General features: G+C 54.2%; 1 protein-coding gene across 9 annotated transcripts in view; it reads right to left on the bottom strand.

Moving 5' to 3' along the window:
- Positions 1 to 13,884, bottom strand: part of Pax2 (paired box 2) — a 92,177-nt gene that overhangs the window by 72,302 nt on the left and 5,991 nt on the right. For 4 of the 9 annotated variants that reach the window (XM_031390442.1, XM_031390435.1, XM_031390439.1 and 1 more), the window contains exons 2-4: positions 9,083 to 9,193; positions 5,458 to 5,626; positions 4,638 to 4,835 (exon numbers count right to left, since the gene is read on the bottom strand). In XM_031390442.1, coding sequence (XP_031246302.1) covers positions 4,638 to 4,835; positions 5,458 to 5,626; positions 9,083 to 9,193 — 478 coding nt within the window. Of the gene's footprint in view, positions 1 to 4,637; positions 4,836 to 5,457; positions 5,627 to 9,082; positions 9,194 to 10,585; positions 10,762 to 13,884 lie in introns of those variants that run through there. The other 5 variants (XM_031390443.1, XM_031390436.1, XM_031390440.1 and 2 more) reach the window with 2 other exon arrangements.

The raw sequence follows: 13,884 nt of genomic DNA, 5'->3' as shown, positions 1-13,884 counted from the left end.
ATCGAGTAGGTTACCTGTGCAGACACAAGATTTATGCCTCTTCATATTTGATGTGATGTTTTATTGAGTTCTCGGAACAGTTGAGACTTTATTTGTTTATTTTGGGGTCCCCCCTCTCCTTTCTTCTCTACCTTCTAAACCCAAAGCTGGAGTTTTTATTTTTTTAGGATAACCCCTCATCTTTACTTCTCAAATGTTGCTAGTTGAGGTTGGAACTTAAAGCAGCCAACACTGAAAACCTATGCTATAGTCAGAGTAACCACAATTCAACCAAGAGGAGACAGTCTGACCCGGAAGTCTGTCCCAGCCTTCAAAGTTCTATTCCCAGATCCCACATGTTAGGAGAGAACCAGCTCTTACAAGTTGTCCTCTGACCTGCATGTGAGGACTGGGCTGGGTGTGCCCCAAACACATGCACTCACGCGCGCGCGCACGCACACACACACACACACACACACTCAAACAAAAAGAAAATGTGAAGCATTGAAAACATAAGAAACAGGTTAAGGACCACACCTGTTTCACATGCCTGTCTAAGGATGAGTGACCAGGACAGCAGAGAATCCTAATAGGAAAAAAAAATGGATAAGCATGGCTTTGAGACAGAAACCACAGAGAAGAAACTTCTTGCAAACCCTGCCTGAGGCCTAGAACCCCAAGACATGTTCTCTGTCCTGATTTTTCTCATTCCTCTTTGGGATGAACTCACTGACCCACCCTAGCTCCTTGTCTTGACACCAAAAGTGGTGACAACCAAACTGCTGCATAGATCTAGAGATGTGACAAGCAACACCACCCCTCTGGTCCAGCTTCCACATCAAGCCTGGTCCAAGAGACATACCTAAATGACCTAGGTCTGAGTTCCAGAGGCAGCTGCAGGTACGTTGGTTTAGGATGATCTCCAGAATCCCCATGGCCGTGGTTAGGGACCATCAGCTTCCTTAGAAAGACAAGTGGTAGACCACTGCCCATTCTCCATCAGACCAATGGCAAACACCCATGAATTACTCAGTGGGGACGCCTGAGGGACACCAACTGGCATTGCTTAACACAGCAACGAGCCTGCAGCCTTCTTGAAGCCAGTGAGGCCACAGCAAGGAAGAATGTTTATACTCACTTTAAGGCAAATGGGCTAAGAAAGAATACAGGGGGTGGGATGTGACTGGCAAGCCCTAGGGGCCCACTGCAAAGATCTAAGAGTACAGAGTCCGTGGCTCCCAAAAGCATTGACTAGCCTCAAGAAGTTCATCAGCTGGCTGGAGATCATACTTGAGGATGTAGCCTTAGCCCTACACCCTACACTCTGCCCAAGGCAACACTCCAATCTGAAGATCGGTGATCTCATCAGGACAATCCTTACCTTGTCAATAACTCAACCCGATGAGGCACTTTCCTCCTTTTTAGGTACACAGATCTCCCATCTCTACCCTACCCTTAGGTCATTTCCCATGCCAGGTTTCAATCTGAAGTTACCTATTTACAGTGTCCCCAACGGAGATGCTATACAAGCGGAAGAGCTGGCAACTCCGCATTCAGCACTAAGTAGCCCAATATTTATAATGATTCAATAAATTCCATGACCTGCTCAGAGCTAAGACTTTTAGCCAGTGGTCTCCAGATGTGGACGATTCCCTACCACACCTTCGGCCCAGAGAGGTATTTCTGAGGATTCGCCAGGGGAGAACTCAGGCTGGGCAGCGAGGAGTTATCATAACAGAATCAGAGAATGCCAAAACCATTTTTTAAGGCGTGAAGAGCAATTTAGTTTATAGGCATAACAGCATATTTCAAGTGCGGCGACAACATCTGTTTGGGGGAGGAGAAGATGAAAACCTTTGGCCTAGGTGGGTGAGCAGGTTGTAGACTTCCTTTCTAGCCAATGCTAGCTCCTGAGCACCCTTACTTGGGACATGTATGTATGTGTACATACACATACACACATACATACATACATATATGTACCAATGATAACAGCAACACAGATAGGCATCCTACCATCCCCAAAGCTCTTAACTCAGGCACTCCTCACTTCCCAGAGCACACCACTCTCTACATACAGGTCAGTCTCCAGGTTCTTCTTGCAGTGAGTGAGAATTCTCAAAACAGAAAGGCCCAAGTTCCTGGTTCAACCAGCACCAGCTGGGACGCCACACCTTTATCATGCATTTGTGTGAAACATGGCTCCAGAAGAAGTTTCCCCCTTCAGGGCAGAGCACCCATCAGAATGACACTGATGTCCAAATGTGTCCCAGTGACACACTGGGAAGCCCCAGCCAATCTTCTCAAGGTATCAATCATGGGAGGACTCTTCCCAAAATGAAATTAAAAATAGTCTGATAGATCCCATTGACAAAACAAGCTTAACCGCACCAGGGCTACCCATGCTGCTGGTGGCTTCCCTGTTCCTAGGCTTATGCTCCTTCTACAGTCAGCCATGCCTACCCAGAAGTGCCTCTATTTCCACACCCAAAGGAAGCCTGTGTGCACCTCCAGTAATAGGATCCTGTTCCTGACAGCCTCTGTGACTTTCAGAGCCGCAGGCTTGGGCCCATTTTTGCCCTAACACTCATCACACGGGCAGCCAGTGAGTCTACTTTCTTCCGGTTTGGTAGGTGCACCTTCAGACCTCTGAACTTTGATGTAAAGATCACTTGTCCTCTGTGCTCTAGGTTTTAGGATGAAACATCCTCAAACTTGTACCTAAACCAGCTTTAAAAATAGCCCAGCCATCCATGCTGGATGGGGGTGGAGGGGAGTGTGACCAGGGAGGGTGCCAGGCAGGGCTGCCAGGACACCCCACTCAAAAGAAGCAAACGGCTGAAACCTTGTCTGTCTTGGGCTCTCCCAAAGCTTACGATCCCCATCACAGACAATAAGTGTATCTCCAAAATAGTCCCCAGAGCACCGCTACCCAGCCCAGCGACAGTGACATTACTCCTCATCCTGGCCACTCTGAGCTTAGCTACTGTCCTCTGAAGAACTCAGCTCTAACTCATTGCAAGGACCACAGACAAAGTCATTAGGTGGCTCAAGGGAAAAAGAAAAAAGGGAGAAAGAGAAAAAAAGTGTTGTCCCCCAGCCCCACCCAGCGCCACGCCTGCCTCAATACCTTCCCGGCCTCTTGACTTATAAATGCCAAGCTCTTATTGCTCTGTCTGTCCACCCTGTGTTTATTTATCTCCAGCTCTTTTGGAAAGGGAATGTCAAACAGCCCACACATTTCCAGTACCTGGCTGAGCCAGGCCCGGAAGCCGGAGGGTTTCGGAGGGTGTATAATTAGCTGATCAGTATTATGTTACCCTGTTCATAACGGAATAACCATTTTAATACAGATGGCACACACTGGGATAATTTCTGGGGTCGCCTTGCCGCACGTTACAGCACGAGTGTGGCAGAGGGAATCTTCTTTCGCCAAGGTACATTCTACCAGCTAATTTTACCTGCTGTTTTCAGGATGATTTGGGATAATTCCATATCGTTTGCGAAGGATTAAAAAAAGGTAGGTGATGCTGGGGCAGAGAGAGGCGCCATCTGAATTATTAGTGGCTCTGATAATGGGCCTATGAAGAGTAGGAAGAATAACAGAGGGGAAAACTCTCAGCTGCCTCTTGATTTGGGGGTGCCTGAGAAGTGGACACCTGCCTCTGGCTGGAGTATGACTTTTGCAGTCCAAAGTCTCCCGCATACAACTGTCAAGACTGCACAGTTATGCAGTTAGGAAGCTGGTCTGGGTTTGAGGGCTTTGATGTTGCCTGAGAGCTGGAGTCACCCCAGAGAGATACCCTGGCACACTCTGGTTGGGGTGTATCTGCATAAAGCATGACCATGTGCTTTCCCAGACCCTGTCATGGAGGGACCTGGGGAATAAGAAGCTTAGGTGTACTGCAAGTTGAGCTGAGTAGAGCCTGCATGGTCCCAGTGTCTGAACCTCTCATTATGGAAAAATTTGAGCCTCAAGACAGGCAAGCTTAGTGGTGGGAACATCTCCCAAGAGTCAGCCACAGGGACCCAGCTCTCACTCCCTGCCTGGCATCCTGGCCCTTGGTCCAGCTCCTCTACTCTCTGCCAAGTCCTGGCTGGTGGCTGGCATCTGCTCTGTAGACCTGGATGCCAGTGCTTCTGGGCCGGAAATTTGTGTGGAGCTGGCTAGGAAGACCTGGGCTCCTGGGAGGCAAGCTTTGTGGGAGCTGGATGAAAGGGTAAAGGAGCCAGGATTCTGGCTGCCCCTGGGGAAGGGTACATGACTTTAGAAAGAAAAACTCTGTTTGGAGGCGGTGAATAGACAGTGGTCATTTTAAAGACTTTGCTATGGGTTGTGATTGTCTCTAGATCCCGAGGCGGGTAATCTTGGAGTCTTAATTACCACAAACACTTGGATTCATTTCCAGGACACCGACGGGAGAAGCCTGGCAGGGAAAAACTCAGCTCCGAATTGGAAAGAGCTGTCTGTCTGTCTGTCTGTCTGTCTATTTCTACCTCCCAGGTCTATTTACCATGCCCAAAGGACTGCAGGCTGGGAGCTGGAAAGGATGGGTGGAGGCTGGACAAAGAGCAAAGAGAGGCCCTGGGAGAAAGCCCAGCATGCAGGAGTGAGGAGCTGGAGTTCTGCCCTCCAGGCCCATGGGGGCTTTGCTCACCTGTTGATGGATGAGACACTGGGAACTGTGTCATTGTCGCAGATACCCTCAGCTAGCAGCCTGTCACGGATCTCCCAGGCGAACATAGTCGGGTTCTGTCGCTTGTATTCAGCAATCTTGTCCACCACTTTGGGAGTTGCCACCTTGGGCTTGGAGCCACCAATCACTCCGGGCTTGATGCTGCCAGTCTCGTAGTACCTGGGCCAGGAAGGCCGTCGGGGTCAGCAAGAAGCCGGTGGCGGCAAGGGCAGGGGGGCTGCAAGCTCCAGAGCTGCTAAGCCGCTCTCCCTCCCTAGGCATCGGCGTGAAGGGAAAAAGGCCCTGTGTAGCTGAGCAGAGACTCCAGAGGATGCTTGACTAGGGTGGGCAACGGGCCTAGTGGCTGAGTATGGGCAGTGGCTGGAGCAGGCACCCCCGGGGCGTGGAAGGCTGGTCTTCCACTTTGGAAGCAGAGAAGGACCCATGCTGGGCGAGCTGATCCCACCTAAAGCACTGAGTTCCTATGGAATCTGAACCCTCCCAACGCTGCCTTTTCTCATCTTGGGACCCTCTTCCTCCAACCCCATCTACATTGATTAGCTGGGGGAAAAGCTCTCCTTTTCTGAATGCAGCAGCCTTCTCGGGAGGGCCGGAGAGCTGGGTTACGCTAGCCAGACCCTCCTCCACCCTCATTCCAAGTCCCAGCCATTACTTGAATGCCCTTCTCATAACGGGCAGCCAGCCCTTTAGATCTTTCAAGCCCTTTCCTTCCTTTCCTGTCTGGCACCTCGACTTTTAACTAAAACCTCAGCTGGGAAGGGAGGCAGCACCCGGCCCTCACCTGCCCAGGATTTTGCTGACACAGCCATGGCTGACCCGCAGCTGCCGGGAGATGTCACAGGGCCGCACACCCTGGTGGGCCAGCTCCACGATGCGCTGCCTCACCACGTCGGGTAGGGGCCGGCCGTTCACAAACACCCCCCCGAGCTGGTTCACACCCCCGTGCCCTGCTGGGGAGAGACAAGAAAAAAACACAACACCCCACACACAGCAGGGACCGGCCATTAGTCAGGGTCCGAGGCCCGCCACGTGCGAAGGGAGCAAGCAAAGCTAAGGGGCATATCCCAGGACTGGGGAGAAAGGTGGCTCGGTGGGTGGTCAGGATGGAGGATTCCATATCAGAACCCCCACTGGCCGTGAGCGGGCAGCAGCTGGGCTAGGGAAGAACTCGTCTCTCACGCCATACCCCGCAAAGGAGAAAGTGCGGGAAGTGTAGAGAAGCCAGGAGAGAGAGAGAGAGAACAGAGCTGGAAAATGGAGAGGAATAAACGACAAAGGGGAAATAATGTCAGCGGGGGTGACAGTAGGGATATGGGGAGAGGAAGGACCCGGCCGGGGACAGCACCGCTGCGGACTAGGAACCCGCCTGCACCGCAGGTTTGGCGCGGCTTGGGTTTCACAAGGGCTGGGGGCCAGGTGGATTTGAAGGGTTGGGGGCTTCTTGACTTGATCAGCATAAAGAAAGACTAAGCCAAATGCATCCCTATCGCCTTCGCTGCCTACCTCTTCCTTCTCCCTTGTCCCTATTTCTAATTGTAATCGTACTGTTTCCACTTTCTCTGTTTTTCATTTTTATCTTTATCAGAAGTTCTTTCTTCCCCTTATGTTTTCGCCCTGCAGGTGTTTTGAGCACTGTTTTCCCTCCGCATCTCGAACGTCTATGGTGGGAAGGAATCCAGGTGGGGAAGGAGCGGCAGAAGAGGTGGTGGCTCAGGATCGGCTGCGCTCAGAGACCCGCAAGGCTCGCGCTTCCCGAGTCTCGCCCTTCCCGGCAGCCGCTGGAAAAACGCCGGCTGCTGGGGTTCGCTTGCTTACCATGCTGCACAAGGCTAGCCCCCCCTTCCCGAATCTCCCCCGAAGGTGGCGTGATAGGGACTGCACCTGCGGACCTAGGACTCAGGCACTGCGTTGCCAGTCTAAGCCAGTGCGGGACCCTCTGACCTCTGTCAGACCTCGGCAGCTGCCTAGGAAACCCAGCAGTAAGGGCGGATGCTCCAGAGGCCGGAGCAGAGCCCCTGGGCCGGTCCAATTGGGCGAAGGCTCCCAACCTGGAAGCCAAGAAGGCCACCGGTGTCTGGCTCAAGGCCGCTGTTGGGTGCCCCATTTCCCACGGCCTAAAGCAGCCTAGAAATCCTGCACCTGGAGCCCTTAACCTGCAGCCGCAGTTACGCAGCAATCCAGCCGCAGAGACTTCCAGCCGCAGAGCCAGGACAGACAAGGTCTGCAACCTGCAGCCACTGCCCCATGGCCTCCAGCGAGTTTCGGAGAAAGCGGGCACATCTCGTGCCCTCTTTAAATCTCTCCTATCTTTTTATAGGGAGACCAAAACAAGCTTGGCAGAAACCCCTGGACAGAGGCCTCTAATCGAATGGTTCCGGGAGGCCAGAACCTCTTATCTTACACTCTCATCCCCATGGTCTCCCCATCTTTGGTCCTACTCCCCCCCCCCCCCCCCACCCTCTGCTCCCTACAAACCCGGACCATCAATAATTTAGGCCCCGGGAGAACTCGCGTTACCGGTATGAAAAGGCGGCAGCTGCGGGCAGATTAAAGATGAATAATTCAGCCTCACCGGGCTCCAGGCCCGGCCCTCTGCCCCAATCTATGGGGTGGGGATTGCAAACGGGCACGGGTGGAGTTCAGGGCCGATGGGCTGCGGAGGATCTGTGCGGAACCGGGCCTAGAATGCGCAACTGCCGCGGCGCAGACCCGGGCTGTAGCTGCTCACCCGCTAGTCGGCCGTCTCGCCAGCCGGCGCACAGTCTCTCTCCCTTCCTGCGACCACCTTCTGCTCGCTTTGCTCCCCTTTGAGTTTCGAAGTGGTTCCCTGTCACCGGCCCCGACTGGCGGGTCCAGGAAGCAATCCTCAAAAAACCCCGAGTGATGCAGCGGCAGCAGGGCCGAGGCAAAGACCGGCCGCCTGGGTGAACCGGCGTATGGACTCTGTTTCATTCCCTCCGAAAAAGAGAGAGGCTTCCCGGCCGGCTGAGAGATTCGCAGCGGCCCGAAGTCTCGCGTTTGGGTTTCCTTTACTTAGAAATTATTTAGGGAACTATATTTTATTGCAGGAGTTTTTTTTTTTTAATCCTCCGGTGAAGCTCAATATGTGCTTAGGAAACAAACATCGCTCCCTCTTCTTGGATCGCTTTTTAAAGCACAAATCAGGCTATGTCTAAAAGTTACCTTGTGGAAAGTTACAAATTATCCTTAATTATTAATCTATAGATGGGGAGGGCTTTTCCCCTTGGAATATTATCTGTCTTTTTAAGCAAGGGAAAATACTTGACAAATAGTTTTCCGACCTAAAGACCGTTATGAATTAGATACATTCAAATATTACAATATTTCCCCTTTTCCTATTTTCGTATTTCTCTTCCCCATCATCCTTTTAATTTTCTCTCCTTGCTCCCTCTCCCCTCTTGGTTTGATTTCTCTTTCCTTTCTCCTCAGCCTTGGCATTTGTCTTTCTTTTGTTCTTTCCCCCTTATTAGTTTCCATTCTTGCTGACCCACTGGCCAGGGCGCGGGCTGCATGGTCCTGACAGAGTGGAGGCAGGCAAGGAAGTCTCTCGAAAGCAGAGCATCCAGGTGCTGGCCTGGAAGGTTCTACTACTACCTCTCTCCCTAATTTTGATTTCTTCTCAAAATCCCTCATTGTTTTTGAGAACGATCGCCTCCCTGGGCAAAGTCAAGAAAAGTGACCACCTTCTCCTGCCACTCCCGTGTTCCTGGCTAAAAGGGAAGGGGAGGAGGTGGGGAGAGGTGAGTGTGGGAGAAAGGATGGGATGTTTCAAAACAGCCCCCAGGAAGCCTTAACTAAGCCGGAGGGAACAAGAGCCACCGAAAACTAAGGCTCAGAAGGGGGTCACACCCCCAGGATCTTCGGCACAATTGTCCTGACAGCGAGGCCAGCCGCCCAAGCTAGGAGCCTCCTCCTGATTACCCACAACTCTAAGTTTGAGGAAGGTAGAGACGAGGGAGGGAGGAGAGAGAAGAGAGAGAGAGAGAGAGAGAGAGAGAGAGAGAGAGAGAGAGAGAGAGAGAGAGAGAGAACGAACTGAAAACTGCTGCCAATTAGTTCTTCAGTCCAGGGCAAAGGCTGACTAGGGAGTGGGTGGCTGGAACCTGGGCCCAGGGTTATGGGTGCCACGAGGTAAGGAGGAGCAGGTGGAATGAGCCGAGGGAGGTGAGACACTAGGGAAAGTAGAAAGGCAGATAAGCATGGAGTGGCAAAAAGCAGAACAGTGGCTGAAGGCGTGAGAAACACTAGGTAAGAGAAGTAGAACGAAAGGAGGGACGGGGGAAAGCCAGTGTGGCCTCTAGGGTGAGACCTGAGCGCAGGGGGCCGGGCTGCGCTGGGGCTACAGGGGGTTGGAACCGAGACAGGAGCCGGGCGCCGGTACTCACGGTGCATCGCGGAGAAGGGGTCTGCTTTGCAGTGCATATCCATGGGGAGGCAGAGGAGCGGGAGCAACGCGGCCGCCGCCGCCGTGTCGCCTCTCAAACTCAACTTCAGGACTTGAGGAGAAAAGGAAGGGACGGTGGGGGAGGGAGAGTGAGCGGGCGCCCGGCTGCTGGGGGGCAAGCGAGGGCGGGGGGCGCCGCGCTGCGCTCCTCGCCGGGACTCCTCCGGGCCCGCTGGGGTTTGCAACCGCAGCGGCTGCAACTTGCCACCGTTGGGGCACGCGGCCGGGCAGTCAGCAAAGCAGCCCCCGGGCGACGGGCTGGACCAAGGGGCACTGGGGGCGCATGGCTCGCGCGCCAGCTGCGGCCAGAGCTGAGGCCGGGTAGGGAAGACGGCTCACTCAGCTCCCCTGGAACCCGGTCGTCCGAGAGGCTCTGAACCAAGAGAGCTCAGGGCGGGGGGCGGCCCGAGGGCGCCAGGAGGGGAGCCGGGCCGCTCCAAGTGCCGGCGAGTTGGCGAAGTTGGCAGAGAAGTAGCAATCCCCGGGATGTCCAAGCGGGCGCCCGCGGGAGGGGAGCGTGCGAGCCGGCCCCCGCCCCCGGAAAAGGCAGGCGCACGCCGCGGCGGCCGAAGGACCCGGAGGGAGGGAGGCAGCCTAGGAGCCGAGCGGCGCCCGCAGCACTGGGCTGGCCCCAGGTGGGTTGCGGCTGCAAGAAGACTCGGCCGGAGACTGGAGCCTGGGCTCCCGGTGTGTGTCTCTCTAAAAGCTGCAAAGCCCCCTCCAGACCCCCTCCTCCTCCCCGCGCCGGGAGATGGATGACTTGTCAGACAAAGGCAATAGATTCCACCACTCTGTGATTCGCCAGCGCCGGAGCCCCGAGCTTCGGCAAGGAGGGCCCCGCGCCTGTCACTCCGGTGCCGGCGAGGGGAGGGCCGGGGAGGGGGAAACGGGAGGGAGCAGCGGGCGAAGGAAGAGGGAGGGTGAGGAGCGGGCCAGGGGGAGGAGGAATGGGAGCCCCGGATTAAAACTACACTGAGAAACGAAACTCGCCGAGAAGATAAACGTTAGATAAGGATAAAGAGCGGCCAGCCTAATGAATATTCAGGCAACCACAGAGGGCCTCGGAGCGCGCGGCGCTCCAAAGCCGGGCTCTCGGTCCTAACTCGCCCAGCCCTGCCATCCACCGGCCAATGCCCGCAGAGCCCAGACGCCCGCGAGTCCGCATCCCCTGTCCTAACTCGGCTACCTTTGCGTTGAGTTCCCTTCCGTTTCTCCCTGTGTCTTCCTTCCTCCCTCCCTTTCTTTCCCCCTGTTCCTTCCCTTTCGCCTTTTCCTCCTGTGGTACCTTCCCATCCACGCACGCCTGATTCTCATTCCGGGGCAAAGTGCCCAGCAGTTTGTCCCCTCCCGTCCCACACGCGGTGGCGCGCACCCCCTCCCCGGAGTCTGGGCAGTCCAGACGCCTGGTTTGGAATCGAGCTAGAGGCCTCTGGCTAGAACCCACCTGCCTTGGTGGGACCCAACGGATGGCAGGAGAGCCAGGGAACTTGGCACCTGGACCCTCGGGTAGCTAGGGAAGGGATTGTGCCGGGAGACGGTGCGCAGCGGCTTGTCCGCGGCAGCGACAGAGGATGTAGAAGCCTAAGGCGGGACCAAGGCGTTCTTTCTCCCCGGCTGGAGAGAAGAAGAGGCTACGAACGCGACTGAGCGCCGCCCGCCGCTAGCTCTGCGGATCCCGAGCGAGCGCAGCTGGCGCAGCACGCCGGCCTGGCCCGGCTCCTACGGGAGCCGCTGGCCCAGTCTCTGCAGCCTGGCCGGCACTCTCTCCCTTGTTCGCTGGGGTCCTCTCGCAACGCACTAGACGAGAGAAGCCCTTTGTCTCTTAACTGGTTAAGTACAGAATATCCGGGAGATCTTTATGAAATATTTTCCCTCGTCTCATAAATCATCTTGGCACTTCAGCTGATGTTTTAACTCTCCCACCACCACCCCCCTTCGCTCCCTCCTCCCAGGCTTCCCTGGGTCTGAGAAAGGGCGGCTCCAGGAAGCTCAAGCTGCAAGACACTGCTTTCTTGCCCGGCGGACCTGAGACTCCTTGGCGTTGTCTGCAGCTCCTGGCGCCCAGAGGAAGGGCAGTGAGTGCGGACGGTGCCCCTATCCCTAGAGCCAAAAAGCCTCAGCAGTAGATGGGATTGGGGGAAGAACCCACTAGACTCAGTCCGTCTGACTCCTACAGGGCATCAAGAACTGCCCTCATTCTGGGTGAGTTTCAGGCCAGGCTCAGCTACTCAGGATTCTGAGTTTTCCATTGATTGGGGAGCTGGGTCCGTTGGGATCTGGGCCTTTGCCCTGCCTCTTGGAAATTCCCGACTAGATTGATTCAATTGCAGAGTAACTGCTGGAAAGTAGAAAAATAAAATAAAATAAAATAAAATAAAATAATAAAGATAAACCACCTCGCCATCTGCCCACCACCACCCTGTCCCCACTTGCTTTGGGCTGAGGACCAGCTTCCCTTGGGCAGGAGGCTAGGAGGCTAAGGGGTCCTGTCTAGAAAGCCAATGCCTTCCTCTCAAGGCCTGCAGATGGCGCTCCCGGGTTTGCTTTGGCCAAATCTTACACCCTCACAACCCCAGCAACACGCACTAACTTCGCCTAGGGAACAGGAGGAAAAAAGGGGAAAAGAGAGTTATTTTGGCCTAAAAGGGTCAGCTCCCATGCTGGGGAGCCAGGACCTCTCAGGTGGTAGTAACTGCAGTAGACTTAGCTTTCTTCGAAGAAGGAACCAGTCCCGAATTTGAGGTGGGGAGCATTCCAAAGAGTCCATAAAGGAACTCTTGTTGGGCGTACATAAGTTAAGTGTTGGTAAGTCTGTTGAGAAAACAAACTCAGTGGAATCCCTCACTCCAACAGAGATCCAGAGTCCTCTGGAGTTCAAATGTAGTTTTGTGTTTCATATACAACGTATACTACGAAATGTGAACACCGACAGTGGGTGTTTCCCCAGGAGGATGGGAGAGGGGTTGCACTTAACGTTTTGTAAAGAGAACTAACAATTCACTTCATAAAACACTTTTGAAGTTGCACTCACGCAAGTCACATACACCCTCTTAGCAATAAGGGCTAGTGATAGTCACGTTCTACGTAGCTCGGAAGTTCAGGCATGCCTTCAGGGACAACCCTCCCCCACCTCCCCTCAGTTTCCCTGTTAGCTTTCCAGCCGGTTTCTGGGTCTAGATAATGAAAAGGCAATCCAGCCTGCTGCCTTCGAAGCCCCGTTAGCCTCTGCACAGCCCTCTCTTTGGACTTCAGAATGAAGGGCTGACTCGCAGATGTCCCCGCTGGCCTCTCCTTCTGACTCCCTTTTCCTGTTCTTTTTCTTCTTCTATGGGCCCTGACAGAAGGGGAAAGAGTAGAAAAAGAAAAGAAGAAAGAAGAGGAAAGGGAGGAAAGAAAAAGAAAGAAAACAACCCAACCCCAAACACAACCAGGGCTCGACCTGTCAGGGTTGGTTGCCCTTCCCTCATCTGACTCTAAATGAACCTTTTCTCTCTAGTGTTTTCAAAGCAGCCCTTCAACACCCCCCCTCCAACCTAGGGGCATTTACACTTCAAACAAGGCGCCCGCCTCCCTGCGGAAATTTAAAGGCAAATAAACTTTTGGGGAGTTGCTCTGATACCCATCTCGGGATTTGCTTCATTAGTCGCCTCTGTGCATCTGATCTGCCCAATAAATCTTCCTTGTGGATCTCAGTTCCTTCGCCTTCTCTGCTGCCATTTCTGCCATGCTCGCTTGGCGCCTGGCGGGCCCCACTCCTACTACCTCCCTTCTGAAAGCCTAGGGTCGAGCTGGTTCTCCGATGGGGCGGGCCTGCTCTGCGTGAGTGTTAGGTGTGCGGGAGGCCTGTGGTCGTGATAAGAAGGCCCTCTTGTATATACTGCCGCAAAGCCGCTTGTGACTTACACCTCAGATTTCAATGCGTCTCTGGGCGGATCAGGCATAAGTAAAGTATAGGCAGAGATCTTGTCTGCTATCCCCTTACCCAGGCCCCCTTTTTATACTCTTTTGCTGGGGGGTGACTGCCTCTCTTCTGCTCACGGGGGTCCTGACCCCTCAACTAGACACAGGGTCTCTAGCAGTTCTGTGTCATCTAAGTGGCTGTGTCATCGAGGACCTGGCAAGCCTCACCCCCCCCCCGCTCACTCCCACCCCCCCACCTTCCACTGCAGTGAAGCATCCAGCTGTGTCGGGGGGGGGCTGCTTGTCTTTCTCCCTCTGCCTCCCGGGGAGTAGCGTGGGGAGCTATGGCCTTAGTTCTGAGGGAGGGGATTAGAAATTCCGAAATTAAGCGTACCTCCCTAGGAAATGCTCCCCACAGCGCAGACCAAATTAAATGCATTAAAGTTGGGGGGGGGCTGTTTAGAATGGAGGGACAGAAAAACAAAACAAAACTAGTCCGAAGGAAAGGAAAGCAGGAGCGAAAGGAGAAGGCGGAGGTTAAGTCGCTGCTCGGCAGCTCAGCATCGTTTCCGTTTGGAACTCACCATCTCCACCAACAAAAAAAGAAAAGAAAAAAGTTCTTACAATCAAACTCTAGGTCGCACACCCGCGAGCCACTTGCCCTTCGAGTAGGCCCTTGGAGGACGTACCCTAGGCGTCCAGGTCCCTAGCAGTGGGTGAATACTCCTAAGCCCCTTCCAGCCCAGCCTGGCCGGCTCCCGCCAGGCCCCTCCCGCACCCCTCCCCCTGCCTAGCCGGCTTTCTGGTCACATTGGAGGATTTTTTTTTTTTTTTTTTTTTTTT

Source organism: Mastomys coucha, unplaced genomic scaffold (genome assembly GCF_008632895.1).
Source record: "Mastomys coucha isolate ucsf_1 unplaced genomic scaffold, UCSF_Mcou_1 pScaffold21, whole genome shotgun sequence".
In the NCBI taxonomy this organism is placed as follows: Eukaryota; Metazoa; Chordata; class Mammalia; order Rodentia; family Muridae; genus Mastomys; species Mastomys coucha.
The sequence above is the reverse complement of the archived record's forward strand: the minus strand, read 5'-3'. Positions and strand labels throughout refer to the sequence as shown.